This window comes from Heloderma suspectum, chromosome 2 (genome assembly GCF_057233095.1).
Source record: "Heloderma suspectum isolate Gila_16-S chromosome 2, 16-S_ref, whole genome shotgun sequence".
NCBI classification, from domain to species: Eukaryota; Metazoa; Chordata; class Lepidosauria; order Squamata; family Helodermatidae; genus Heloderma; species Heloderma suspectum.
Window position 1 is genome coordinate 385,803,086 of NC_139459.1, and position 14,385 is coordinate 385,817,470.

Sequence of the window (14,385 nt, forward strand, 5' to 3'; positions counted from 1 at the left end):
GCACTCTCCCTAAAAGTGGGCTAGATGAAACAACTCTCAGGTGGGTCCACAGTTGACTACAGAATCGGACTCAAAGGGTGCCTATCAATGGGATCTTCTCAAACTGGGGAGAGGTAACGAGTGGGGTACCACAGGGCTCAGTCCTAGGCCCAGTGCTCTTCAACATTTGTATTCATGACTTGGAGGAGGAGGTGCAGGGAATACTTATAAAATCTGCAGATGACATAAAATTGGTTAGGATAGATAATACCCTGGAAGACAGGAACAGAATTCAAATTGATCTCGATAGGCTGGAGTGCTGGGCAGAAAACAACAGAATGAAATTTAATGCTTTGGGATGCTGTTGTTTTCAGACAGGGTGGAGTGGCTTGGGTTCCACTGTGAAGGAACCCAATGCACTTCCTTGGCAAGTCACACAAAGAATGGCTGCATCAAGAATGATTGCTGGGGAATTTTGGAACCCCGCCTCAATATGTACCCCACACCTATCACAGTGACATGCATTTTGTTGGTTATTAATAATTTCTGGTCAACAGTTACTTGATCTTTATTTTGGTTTATTTATTTATTTATTTATTTACACTACATTAAACAACAACAACAACCAAGGTATGAGCATTTAAGCAAAATAAGGACTGGGCAGAAAAAAAAAATTAAAACCAGTACCAGACTGAAACAAATTCAGATGATATCCTGGAGAAGAGAAAAGAAAAGAAAAAGCTAAACACCAGTCTTTTCCTTTCTTCACTAGATGAGTTATGGCTTTGTTGCACATGTTCCTAATGATAAAACTCAGTTTCCCTTTGTCTACCGGATGGCCCCAAAGGAAGAAACCCAGTACCCAGGGATTGTTCAGCTCCTCCTCTTTTTCGGATGGAGGTGGATTGGACTTTATGCTCCAGACACCGACAATGGAGAGAGTTTCATGAGGGCCTTGACACCTCTCATGGTAAGTCATGGGATTTGTGTGGCCTTCTCAAAAAGACTACCACGAAATATCATGTACCTAATTTCTGAGAAAGAACTCCCTGTCATGTGGAGAACAGTCAAAGTAATGGTTTTCTATGTGGATTCTCACTATGGCTTTTTTCCAATGATCCATATACAAAGAGGACTTGAAATGAAACAAATTGGGGCAAAACTCTGGATCACAACAACTTTTCAGGACATCAATGTGATCTTGTCTGAGAAACCTTCTTTCTTTCCATTCCTCCATGGTTCTTTGTCCTCCATAAGGAAGACCCCCCAAAGGACAAAATATGACTACTACAAACCATATTCTTTAGCTACTAAACAGCTTTGGCGAACAGCCTTTCAATGTTTGTATTCACATCATGTGTTATCCAAGAAACGTTGGACAAGATGCACAGAGAAAGATGGACTGGAGATACTGCCCCAGGAGGAGATAGAGAGAGCCCTGTCTCAAGACAGCTACAGTACGTACAACAGTGTCCAAGCTGTCGCGCATGCCTTAGATGCTGCATATTCATCCCGATTGGAATGGCTGCAACCATGGCAGGTATTCCCTTTTCCTTTTGCAGTACCACTGCCAGTGGAGGCTGGTGGTGCCTGTTTCAGTAGAGCTGTGAATCGGCTCTGGGTTTCAGTCACATCCAGTCCGACCTCTAAAGGAGCTTTCCACAGTGCTGAGTCCTAACCCAAAATGGCTGCAGCACCTTGGATAGCTCCTTGTTGCTGTTCAGTCTTTCAGTCGTGTCTGAATATCCGTGACCCCATGGACCATAGCAGGCCAGGCCTTTGCACTAAACTTGATGCTGTTCTTCTAACAGATTCTGTTGGGGTGTCTGGTGCCTCTTCCTGCCTGATCTTGTGAGATCCATTTCAGTTATTGTGCTTCGTCAAGTGGGCAAAGTGCTTGCAGTGAGATACCCAACCACGTGCCCTCTCGACACTTCCCCTTCAGGGCTAATAAAAGCAAGCTGGGGGCAGAGGCGGGCCTGGAATGTTTGAAAGCCAAAAATTACACACCATGAATACAAGATAATAAAAATGGAATTGAACATCTTTAACATACAATTAAAAAAAAAACAATTTAAACTCCTAACACAGTTACAGTAAGTTAATAAAGCTGATAAAAACAACTGAGATAAATGCACCATAGCATGCCATGATGTGCCTGGGAGTAGAGGGTGCCAAAAGATGACAGTGTTGGTGCCAGGTGCATTTCAGTGGGGAGAGCATTCCACAATCAGGGGGCTACCTCTGAGAAGGCCCTCTCCCTTGCTGCCACTTTCTGAGCCTCCCCCAGAGGAGGCACTCAGTGAAAGGCCTCAGATATTGCTTGTGGTGTCCAGGTAGGTTCAAGTTGAGAGAGGCCTTAGAATCTGTTAAACATGGATGGAACAGATTGAACAAATTCTGTACATCCCTAGAAAAGATATTGAGTATGTTTTCATGCTTTTAAATGGTTTTTCTCTCATTCTAGCTTCACTCTTTTTTAAGAGACGTCCAGTTTTCTAATGCTTCTGTGAGTGGACTGTATCTGGATGAGCGTGGGGAGCTGGAAGCTGACTTTGAATTCATGAATTGGGTGCTGTTTCCCAATTTGACTCAAGGTAGAGTGAAAATTGGGAGTATGAAGAGACAAGCATCCACAGCAAGAAAGCTCACCATTAACCCAGAAACCATTGTGTGGCCCAGGCATTTTAATCAGGTAGGGGAAATCATTGGTGTCATATTTGGGGCCTATGCCATCTGTTAAACTCTAATAAAATATGGTTAATACTGGGGCTGTACTTCACTTCGGTGCCAAACCCGAATACTGAAGTGAATTGGGGTGCTTTGGGGGTCCCTCAAGAAGATCCGTAGCGGATCAGACCACCACCAAGGAAGTCCGAATCAAAGCGGGTCACTGCCTAAGCACTTCAGTACACCTCAGGGATTCTGGGCTATAGTGATGCCTGCTGAAACCCAAACAGCTTGCCTCTAAATGTATCAACATGTGAAAGTTCAGAGAGCAGGAGAGGAGGAGGGAGTGAGCTTTGGTGAATGGCAACTCCAATTGCCAGATTAGGGCTGAACGTAACTGAGCAGTCTCTAATCATTGGCAGTGGCGGAGAAGGGGGCATGGGATACTGTATATATTGGAGAGATCAGCCTGTGTTTGTTTCATTGCAAGAGAGAGTGCTGTTAGAGGTGGTGGTTAGGGAGAGCTGTGAGAATTGGTGAGGTAGTTGGCTAGATCTATAATGTGTGTGTGTGTGTGTGTGTGTGTGTGTGTTGCACTGCAGCTTTGTTCTTATTCTTTCCCACCCAGCCCACTTCAATGCAACTATTCCCTTCTTTCTTTTGTAGATTATTTATTTAAAAAACCAAACGTGTTTGAAAAGAATTTCCTCCTTTCCTTTCCTTTCCTTTTCTTTTTTTGCTCACCCCTCTACCCTTCTGAATTACTCTACCATTCTTATTCATTTTCCCTTGCTTTCTTTGTAGAATATTAAAAAGAAATAAAGAAGAGAAAAAAAAACACAGTAGTTTTCAACTCTTTTTTCATAGTTCTTCAGGTAGATACTTTAAAGAAAACTCATACAGAATATTTTAAACAAGTACTCCCCTTTCCTTGTTTTTGGCTGTCCCCTCCCCCTCCCCTGCCCTTCTCAGTTCCTGTATTCCTTTGCCTCCCATTTTTGAACTCTATCTCTCCCCCTCTTTTTTTTTTTTTTTTAAAAAAAAACCCTTTTCTATGCTTGTACATAGTTCTGTATTTGCTTTTCTTTTGCTCTTGTGCATCTCTGTATGTGTGTGGTTGTATTGTGGTCAAGCAAACAGTGTGTGTCAAAGCACAACATACAGGTCCCCATTTCAAAATACAGTTGGCAAAGCCCTACACACATTAACAACATATATTATTTATATTGACTACTGCACCATGTGGCAAAGCAAGCCCAATACGAGGCATCTTTGGCTCTCCAGCATTGGGGCTGCCCTTTGCTCAGATTTCACACACTTCTGTGCAACCAGTGAAAAGTTATAGCTCTTTGCTTTGAGAGTTTGTGTTGAAAACAGAGAACGGCCAGCCTGCCAGCCTGTTTTCCCAGGTAATGTATATTCCATTCAGCCAAAGTGAGCCTGAGGCCATCCACTGTGATGCTGCATAGGAAAGTAATACTATGGGAGAGAGGTTATTATTTTGCACTTCAAAGAAACTTACAGCAGAGATTAGGGATAGGGACATCTTCCAAATCACCATGTATGCACCTAACTTCTCTGATTTACTCTCAATGCCCTTTGGTTTGAGTTTCTGAGGACAGCACATTTTATCTGTGACTAGCACAAAAACTGCTTGGCCAAACTATCTGACATTTGGCAGGTCGACCCCCCTTCATGGGGGACAACAGGTCCCCAAATTTCATACACTTCTGTTGAAACAGTGAAAGGTTATCACTCTTTGCTTTGAGAGTTTTGTAGGGATGTCAGAGAATTCCGCCACGCATCTCGGTGAGGCCGAATGCCAGTGCATTCGGCCCCCCAAACTCCGTGGCGGAACGGCCTGCCACCCCCCCGCCCCCCTGTGGATCCCCCCTGGGAAGAGACTCACCTGGGGCGGATCTTACGGGTGGCGGCAGCTCCGGCGGTGGCTCCGGTGGTGGGGGCAGCGGTGGCTGCGGCGGCAGCAGCCGGCCTTTCGACCGGCTGCCGCTGCTGCCATTTCCAGGCTTGTGTAAAAAAAAAAAAAGACGTGATAGGCTACGTAAAGATTTATGTAGCCTATCATGGCTAGGTTTTAAAAAAAAGAAAAAAAAGACGTGATAGGCTACATAAATCTTTACGTAGCCTATCATGGTTGGGTGGGTTTAAAAAAAAAAAACGCGTACGCAAATTGCGGTGACTACGGCCGCCGCCATTTGCGTTCCTTCTTTTTACTGTCTTAATCTATGTAAATATTTACGTAGACTATGACAGCAAAAATAAAGGGGAATGCAAATAGCATAGCGGGCGCTATTTGCGTCCCCTTTTGATTCGCCATTTTAACCTATGTAAAGATTTATGTAGGCTAAAACGGTGAATTAAAAAGGGACGCAAATAGCTCCCGCTACGCTATTTGTGTTCCCCTTTATTTTCACCGTCATAGTCTACGTAAATATTTACAGAGATTAAGATGGTCAAAAAGAAGGAATGCAAATGGCGGCGGCCATAGCCACCACTATTTGCGTATGCAGTTTGTTTGTTTGGGTTTTTTTACCTACCCAGAGCCCCCTGAGGCCGGAAATCCGGCTGTGGACGGCTCTGACCTGACTGGGCCGGGCCTGGCCGGCTGCTCCGCGGAGCTGCCGCGGAGCACAGCCGGCCATTTGAGGATTCCGGGGGGAGGAACGAAGCACCTCCCCCCTGGCCAGGATTCTGGGGGGAGGGATGGAACGCCTCTCCCCCACACCATCAACATAATCCGCAAAAGCTAAGTAACTTTCGTACATCCCTAGAGTTTTGTTGAAAGTATTAAATTTCACCTACATCTAGCACACAAACCACTGGGCCATATTTTTGGAAATCCCCTCAGATGGAATCCCCTCTATGGGCATGGCTAGGTTTCCAGATGTCCTGTATTTATCATGAACACTGACAATGTTATGGGTGTTTCTGTTTTCCAATGCAAGTCCTAGGGAAAATATCAAATCCGAATAATTCAGATATCCAAATAGCAGTTTGGACAAGAATCCGAATCCGAATCCGAAGTGGGTTGGGTCCGAATCAGACTGAAGCGAAGTCTTTGCACAGCCCTAGTTAATTCCATAAGGTGTCTAGTTATGTCATTTCAGCGCTGTTTATTATGGTTGACGTTTTATTGCTGTTGTTGGTTCCGTTTTACATCTTTCTTTTTTTTACCAGTAACCTTTCAGTTTTGCACTCTGCTTTCAGTCCATTTACTTAGAGAAAAGTTGGATGTTAACATTGAAACAAAGAAATGAGCAGCCCAAATGGCATCCTGAAGTCAGTCACTTGAGGTCACTGGGACTAGGGATCTCATCGGGTCCTTTCCCAAATTTATTATTCATTTCCAGAGGAAATGAATAATAAATTATTCCTAACATATTTTCCTTGATGCTCCTTCTCTTTATTGCTAGTCTGTGCCTTGCTCCAGGTGTGTCGAGAGCTGTCGCCCTGGATACATCAAAGAGGTCCAGGAAGGAGAGCCACCTTGCTGCTATGCTTGTGCTCCATGTGCAGAAGGGACAATCTCCACTCAGGAAGGTGGGTGACCTCAGAGGAGCGGGTGTTCCTTTGGGAAGTAGAGCAAACATTTGGGATTGTTTTTTGCCTCAACACCACATTTGTAAACAGAGGCTCTCTTCTGGATCCCCCTGCCAGGTGAAATGAGGTGACTAGTGACCTAATAGAGGGCCTTTTTTAGTTTTGACACCCCTCTAATGGAACCCTCCCCAGGAAGGCTCATCAACTGTGATGCCATTCTAGTTCCAGGTGAATATGTCTCTCTTTGCCCAGCCATTTCAGGACATTGAGTGAATCTGGTTTTAATGATGAGTTTCTCCGTTCTATTGCATGTTGATACTGTTGTTGTTTGTTTTATTTTAATTGTGATTAATGGATCTTCTTATGGTATTTTTTAATTTTATTTTTCTGGTTTGTAAATCATCCTAACAGTTTTTCTGCAGGGCAGGCTCAAGAGTTCTATCAACAAATGAATTAAATATTCAGACATTTTCAGTGAAGATTTTAAAGTCATTTTTACACTTGGATCCCTTCTTGGCTTCAGAATTCTTAATCCCCACCACTAATTCCATAAATCACCCCTCCCCCTGCTCTGCTTCATGCATGACTAAGGCAGGCCCATCTGTTAAGACACAGGGCTGTCTACATTATGCAAAGAAAGTCTTCTGCAACATGGTTGCTCTGATTTTGGTGGGGCCATGAATCCATTCTGTGTTTCAGACAGGAGCAGCCAGAAATCTAAAGTGCTATCCAAGGTACTGAACCCATTTTGGGGATAGTGTTCAGAACTTTCGATAGCTCCTTTACAGCTCTGGCTGGTCCTGACTGAAACTCAGAATGAATTCCCAGCACCACCAAAATCAGAGTCCCCCCCCCAAAAAGCTCTGTGTTCAACATAACTGGGGCAGGGATATCAGCAACGACATAGGCCAGTCTCCATTATACAGAGAGAATCCCCTGAAATATGCTGCGATTCTGTGGCATTCCTTGGCAGAAAAGGGGATGTGAAAATGGTGTAAAGTTCATGATGCAAAGGTGGGAAACCTCTGTCCCACAAAACCCCCCAACTCTCTGTTGATCAGACACCTCTCCTGTCCAGTGTCGACTCATCCTTCTACTCCTGTAAACCCCTTCAGCAAGATTTCTCATGAAAGCATAAGATAAGCAGACTTTATGAAGGATTGCTACTGCAGGTTTGGAACTTAATGGACCTCTCTTGGAAGTAGCCAGACTGAAGTAACCTCCTTTCCCTCTATCTCCATTTCCTGCTTTCTATCCAGTGTCAGCCCACTTTCCCCCCATCCCCCTCTTCACACACCCCTTCTTAAAGGTGAATCCTATCACAGTGATTAGAACATGCCTGAGGCACGTGCCAGCCGGCACTGCTATTCGTTTGCACTGCCGCCGCTTCCGCTGCCCTGGCATAGCCAGTCTCCTTGAACCCAGCACTTGGAATAGTGTGTGGCACCCTGGCAATGCTGTGATGGGTCTGAAGGATGCTGGGTAAGAGACAGTGTCCTCTGCCGATCCCTCAAAGTAAGGCTAAGTAGGCTTTTTATGGAGGATTGCTACTCCAGCTTTGAAACTTGACGGGCCACCCTAGATGATGCAGGTGGAGTGTTGGGCTTGGACTGGGGAGACCCAAGTTCAAATCCCTGTTCAGAGACAGGGCTTACTGCCTTGGCCCACTTCTTACAACTTAGACTACCTCACAGAGCTGTTGTGAAGATAAGAATAGGATAAATGCATCGATAGTACCCTGAACACACAGTTGCTACCCCATATTTGAACAAAATAGGAAGCTGCCTTTATTCCAAAGCAACTCATCAAGGCCCAGTTTTGTGTAATCTGACTTGCAGGAGCTATGTAATCTCTCACAAGGCTTTCCTGCCCACACTGCCTGAGATCCTGTTTTTGTGATATGGCCACAGATTGTATCTTCTGAATAGGGATGCACGAAAGTTACTTACCATTTCGCGGATCTGCTTTGTGATGGGGGGGGGAGGTGCTCCATCCCTCCCCCTGGAGTCCTGCCTGGCCGACTCCGCTCCGCAGGGATTCCGCAGAGCCGCCGGCTGGCTCCACCAGCAGTCGGACTTCAGGCTGCTGGGTAGCAGGGAAGCAAATGGCGGCTGCCATAGCCACCGCCGTTTGCGCCCCTGTATTCAACCGTGATAGGCTACATAAAGACTTACGTAGCCTTTCATGTCTGGGCTAAAAAAACAAACAAATGCATACACAAATGGTGGCGGCTACGGCAGCCGCCATTTGCATTCCTTATTTTTTGCTGTCTTAGTCTACATAAATATTTACGAAGGCTAAAACAGCAAATAAAAAAGGAACACAAATAGCGCCCACTATGCTATTTGCATTCCCCTTTATTTTTGCCGTACTAGTCTACGTAAATATTTATGTAGACTAAGACGGCGAAAAATAAGGAATGCAAATGGTGGCTGCCATAGCAGCCGCCATTTGCATATGCATTTTTTAAAACCCAGACGTGATAGGGTACGTAAGTCTTTACATAGCCTATCACATCTATGTAAAAAAAAAAAAAGACCAGACTGCAAATGGCGGCGGCGGCAGCTGGTCGGAAGACCTGCTGCCGCCGCCGCTGCCACAGCTGCCGCTGGAGCTGCCGTTGCCCGGAACATCCGCCCCAGGTAAGTCTCGTCCCTGGGGGGATCCGTGTGGAGGGCGGGGTATGTGGCACGCCATTCTGCCACGGATTTCGGGGGGCCGAATGCCAGTGCATTCAGCCTCACTGAAATCCGTGGCGGAATTCTCCACCATCCCTACTTCTGAACACAAAGTAGGTCCTCTTCCAGGGAACATTGGTCTCGCTCCTCACCTGCTCTGACTTCTTGTTTCCTGACCTCTCCCACATTCCCATCTTTGCTCAAAATGTAACAGAACACCAACAGTTCCAGATGTACACCTAATGTTAGTCATGCTGAAGTGACTCTTCTTCTTTTCAGATGCAGACCATTGCAACAAGTGTCCAGAAGATCAGCATCCAAACACGGACAGAGATCAATGTGTCCCCAAGGATATAACTTTTCTGTCCTATTACGAAACTTTGGGGATCATTCTGACTTCCTTTGTCCTATTTTTATCCCTGATGACAGGTTTCGTTTTAGTAGTCTTCATTAAATTCCTCGAAACCCCAGTCATCAAATCTAATAACCGGGACATGTCCTACATTCTCCTTATCTCCCTCCAGCTTTCCTTCTTGTCCTCCTTCCTATTCATTGGCTGGCCAAAGAAAGAAACCTGCCTTCTCCGACAAATGGCCTTCAGCATCATCTTCTCTGTTGCTGTCTCTTCTGTGTTGGCCAAAACCATCACTGTTGTTCTGGCCTTCCTGGCCACAAAGCCAGGGAACAAGCTGAGGAGATGGCTGGGGAAGAGTCTTGCAAACTCCATCGTAATTTCTTGTTCTAGTATCCAAGTTGTCATCTGCTCCATCTGGCTGGGCATCTCTCCACCCTTCCCTGACTCTGACATGCACTCTGAGCCTGGACAGATCATTCTGCAATGCAACGAAGGATCTGTGGCTATGTACTATATTGCACTTGGCTACTTGGGCTTCCTGGCTGCCATCTGTTTCACAGTGGCTTTCTTAGCCAGGAAGTTGCCTGCAGCCTTCAATGAAGCCAAACTGATCACCTTTAGCATGCTGGTCTTTTGCACTGTTTGGATTTCCTTTGTGCCCTCCTACCTGAGCACAAAGGGCAAATACATGGTAGCTGTGCAGGTCTTCTCTATCTTGGCCTCCAGTGCTGGCTTACTGGGCTGCATCTTTATCCCCAAGTGCTACATTATTTTACTAAAACCTGACCTGAATACGAAGGAGCACTTAATGATGAAAGCCAAGCATGGCATCTGATCTGTAGTGCTATAGAAGGGTCAGAATTCTGGTCTCACACAGATTGAATAAAAACCATCTTCTGATGGGGGCATGTCTGGAATGCATCCAAGGCCTGTCACTTTGCAATGGGATCCAGGTAGATCCAGAAATACTGGGTAGACACCCTTGCAAGGGGAGGGTGCCCTTAAAAAATTGTAACCTTTTCATTTGGACAAAGAAAAGAAGGTGCACAAAGATCCCCTCCTGACTCTGCTTCAGCTGGATTGTCCCTCCTTTCTGTTATAAGGCCTAACACTGTCTACTGTCCTGTGGAATGGATCGTCACGAGTTGTTATTTTTTTAGGGATGTACGAAAGTCATTTACCTTTTAACGAAATTGATTCGCAGTGGGGGGGAGGCGCTCCATCCTTCCCCCCGAAATTCTGGCCGGGGGGGAGGCGCTCCGTCCCTCCCCTCCCGAATCCTGGCCGGCCGGGTCCGCAAATGGCGGTGGCCATAGCCGCTGCTGTTTGTGACCCTGCAGTCAGCCGTGATAGGCAACGTAAATGTTTATGTAGCCTATCACAGCTGATTTAAAAGAAAAAAAAAACACTTTTGCAAATGGCAGCTCCCATGGGCGCCGCCATTTGCGTTATTTATTTGGGAACGTCTCAGTCTACGTAAACATTTACGTAGACTAAGACAGCAAAAATAAGGGGAACACAAATAGCTTAGTGTCTATACTATTTACGTTCCCCTTATTTTCGCCGTCTTAGTCTACGTAAATGTTTACGTAGACTAAGACAGCGAAAATAAGGGGAACGCAAATAGCTTAGTGTCTATACTATTTGTGTTCCCCTTATTTTCGCCGTCTTAGTCTACGTAAATGTTTACGTAGACTAAGACGTGTCAAAATAAGGAACCCAAATGGCGGCGCCCATGGGCGCCGCCATTTGCATACATGCGTGTTTTTCTTTTCTTTTAAATCAGCTGTGATAGGCTACGTAAACATTTACGTAGCCTATCACGGTATTTTTTAAAAAATCTAGCTGTTATAGGCTACGTAAATCTTTACGTAGCCTATCATTTTTATTTTTTTTTTACTGGAAATGGTGGTGGGAGCAGCCAGACGGAAGACTGGCCGCCGCTGCCGCGCTGCCGCCGAACCGCCACCAGAGCCACCACGGCCAGGAAGATTCGCCCAAGATAAGTCCCATCCCAGGGGGGGCGGGGGGGCAGACCGTTTCGCCACCGATTTCAGGGGGCCGAATGCGCTGGCATTTGGCCTTCCCGAGGTCCGTGGCGATATTCTCTGACATCCCTATTTTTAATATTCTTTTATACTGGTTTCTATTAATACGTTTCTAGGGCTGCCTGTGCACCTCTTTGGCCTGGATCCCAAAGCAGACTGGGGCGATTTGGGCAAAGCAGTCCAATTCTGGAGTGGGTGGAGAGCATTGTGAAGCATCCCAAAGTTGGCTGGACTGCTCCTGAAGCACTTTGGGCCACTTTGGGCTGCTTTGACCCGACCTGGGCTGCCACTCACTCAGTCTTGTTAGCCCTCTACTCCTTTTCTAGACCCATGGGGAGCACCCACCCACAGCTACCTCCATATTGGCAAGACTTGCCATGGTGATTATTGCTTTTTTCTGGTAAGTAAATGCTGCATAGACTGCATCCATTAAGGGGCCATCTACACATTACTGGAGGCATAAATGAGCCATTTATGCCTGTAAAATTGGATAGATGGCCCATTTACTGCCATGATATAGGCACCATTACCTTATCAGAAGAAGAAAAGTCACTTAAAATGGTGACTCCCTCCCTGAAAGCAGCAGCTATCACAGCTCCCCTTGGGTCCAGGTAAGGAGGATCCAGTGGGTGGGAAGAGTGTTTTGGCAGCTGACCTTTCTGATTGGGAGGTGAAAGTGGGCTGGCCCAGCCCTGGAGTGGCCAAAGGCAGGTCAGGGCCAATTTGGAAGGTCCACATCAGCCTCCAGAGTGTCGAGGGGTCCCTGCACAGCCCGAGCATTTTTATCTGACTTGTAAGCTGCCTTGGCAGGAGTTTATCCTCAAAGGCAAGATATAAAGGAAAGGAATGAAGGAAATAAAATGAAGGAAGGAAAGGAAATTCCTTTGATTAATTCTGTTCCTGATAAAACAGAGGTGTTACATTACTTCATTGTTCAAACAGGAAATAACAAGCAACAACCTCAACCATCATAATTTTATTGCATTATGTTGTAGGTCATTGAGGAATGTTAGATCTCTGAAAATTATTTGAAATGTGGTCAACCCTAAATAATTAAGATTAAAAGCATTGATAAGCCACAGTTGGAGTGTTTTCCCTCCTCTGAGATTATCCAGACAAGTACTTGTTTGTTTAACACACAATGCCCAACCATCAAGAAACACCACAGACCAAGACATTGACCCCATGATGTCACTAACCAAAAACATTTTTCTATTTCCCCCTTTTAAAAAATGGAGGAAGAATTTGGTATAACTTTGAAGCTGTAATCCTGCACCATGAAGGCTGAAGATACAAAGACAAAACTTCACACTTTGTGCTTTCTCCCCCAAAACATAATAATGAAGAGCTTTTTAATGCAGTCCCTGCCACAATTAGCTTGCAGGAATGAAGTTCTCTCTCTCCCTTTCTCTGGCTATGGATTTGGAAAAGCTCCTGACAGTTTCCTTGTGGTAGGCCAACCAGGCTATCCAACTATCTGTTTCCTCCTCAAGGGCCAAGGCAAAGATTGGCCTTTCCCAGCCCTCTCAGCCAGGATTTTTTCAGCTGGGGATGCCACAGATGGAACCTGGGTCCTTCCACATGAGAAGTATATGCTGTGCCTAAGGATGAGGCTGGATTCTTTGGAATCTGGCCTCTGGAATCCGCAGTGGATTGGGACAACTTACCTCTGCTCCAGGAGGACTGGAGGTGGAACGACACTCGGCAGCTTCTTGCCAGCCAGAGCCTTTCACCTCCTGAGAACGAGGTCAGGTTGATGAGGGATGCTAAAAGCAACAAAAAGGCTTTCTTCAGCTACATGGATAGTAAAAGACAGAGGAAAGAAATGGTGGCTCAGCTATTAAATAAGGATGGCAAAATGATAACAGATGACAAAAAAGGCAGAGGTGCTCAATTCCTACTTTGGCTCAATCTTCTCCCAAATGAGGGTCTATGACCCCCCTGGCAAAGGCGAAGTGCAGGCTGAAGGGGCACGATTGCAGCTTGAGATCGACAGGCATATGGTCAAGGAACACCAAATTACTTTGAATGAGTTCAGATCCCCAGGGCCAGATGAACTGCATCCTGGAATAATAAAGGAACTGGCAGAAGAACTCTCAGAACCGCTGTCTCTTCTCTTTGAGAAATCATGGGGGACGGGTGAAGTGCCAGATGACTGGAGGAGGGCTAATGTGGTCCCTATCTTCAAAAAGGGTAAAAAGGAGGAACCTGGGAACTACAGACCAGTCAGTCTGACAGCCATCCCTGGGAGAATTCTGGAACAGATGATAAAGCAATCGATCTGTAAGAACCTTGAAAACAATGCAGTGATGACTCGAAGCCAACATGGATTTTTCAAGAACAAATCCTGCCAGTTGAATCTGATCTCATTTTTGGATCAAGTCACCTCCCTTGTGGACCATGGGAATGCTGTGGACATCATATACCTCAACTTCAGCAAAACATTCGACAAAGTGCCCCATGATCTCCTGATGAGCAAACTAGCTCGAAGTGGGCTAGATGAAACAACGATCCGGTGGATCCACAGTTGGCTACAGAATCGGACTCAAAGAGTGCTTATCAATGGGACCTTCTCAAGCTGGGGAGAGGTAATGAGCGGGGTACCGCAGGGCTCAGTCCTGGGCCCAGTGCTCTTCAACATTTTTTTTTTAATGACTTGGAGGAGGAGGTGCAGGGAATGCTGATCAAATTGGCAGATGACACAAAATCAGGCGGGATAACTAATACTTTGGAAGAGAGAAACAAAATTCAAAATTATCTTGATAGACTGGAGCACTGGGCAGAAAACAACAGAATGACATTTAACAGTGATCCATGCCAAGTTCTGCACCTAGGAAAAAGAAACCAAATGCACAGTTACAGGATGGGGGATATTTATTTATTTGTTTTATTTATTTATTTCATTTCTATACCGCCCAATAGCCAAAGCTTGGATATGTGGCTCAACAACACTACAAGCAGGAAGGATCTTGGAATTGTTGTAGATCAGAAGCTGAATATGAGCCAACCATGTGATGTGGCTGCAAAAAAGGCAAATGCTATTTAGGGCTGCATTAATGGAAGCATAGGTTCCAAATCCCGGGAAGTACTAGTT

The 14,385-nt window shown here is 45.6% G+C and overlaps 1 protein-coding gene across 1 annotated transcript; it reads left to right on the forward strand.

Moving 5' to 3' along the window:
* Positions 1 to 814: 814 nt before the first annotated feature.
* LOC146356420 (vomeronasal type-2 receptor 26-like) lies at positions 815 to 10,078 on the forward strand. Its single transcript, XM_084830107.1, has 5 exons — positions 815 to 949; positions 2,447 to 2,576; positions 4,027 to 4,058; positions 6,084 to 6,210; positions 9,168 to 10,078. The coding sequence occupies exons 1-5, from the start codon at positions 815 to 817 to the stop codon at positions 10,076 to 10,078; spliced, it is 1,335 nt and encodes a 444-aa protein (XP_084686233.1).
* Positions 10,079 to 14,385: the final 4,307 nt, after the last annotated feature.

What these genes read in the sequence shown, in the direction of transcription:
- LOC146356420 (XM_084830107.1), top strand. Translation starts at nt 815, where the DNA reads ATGGCCCCAAAGGAAGAAACCCAGTACCCAGGGATTGTTCAGCTCCTC. An exon ending in GGGCCTTGACACCTCTCATG is followed by an intron (nt 950 to 2,446) that starts GTAAGTCATGGG and finishes CTCTCATTCTAG; the next exon opens with CTTCACTCTTTTTTAAGAGA. An exon ending in GTTTCCCAATTTGACTCAAG is followed by an intron (nt 2,577 to 4,026) that starts GTAGAGTGAAAA and finishes TGTTGAAAACAG; the next exon opens with AGAACGGCCAGCCTGCCAGC.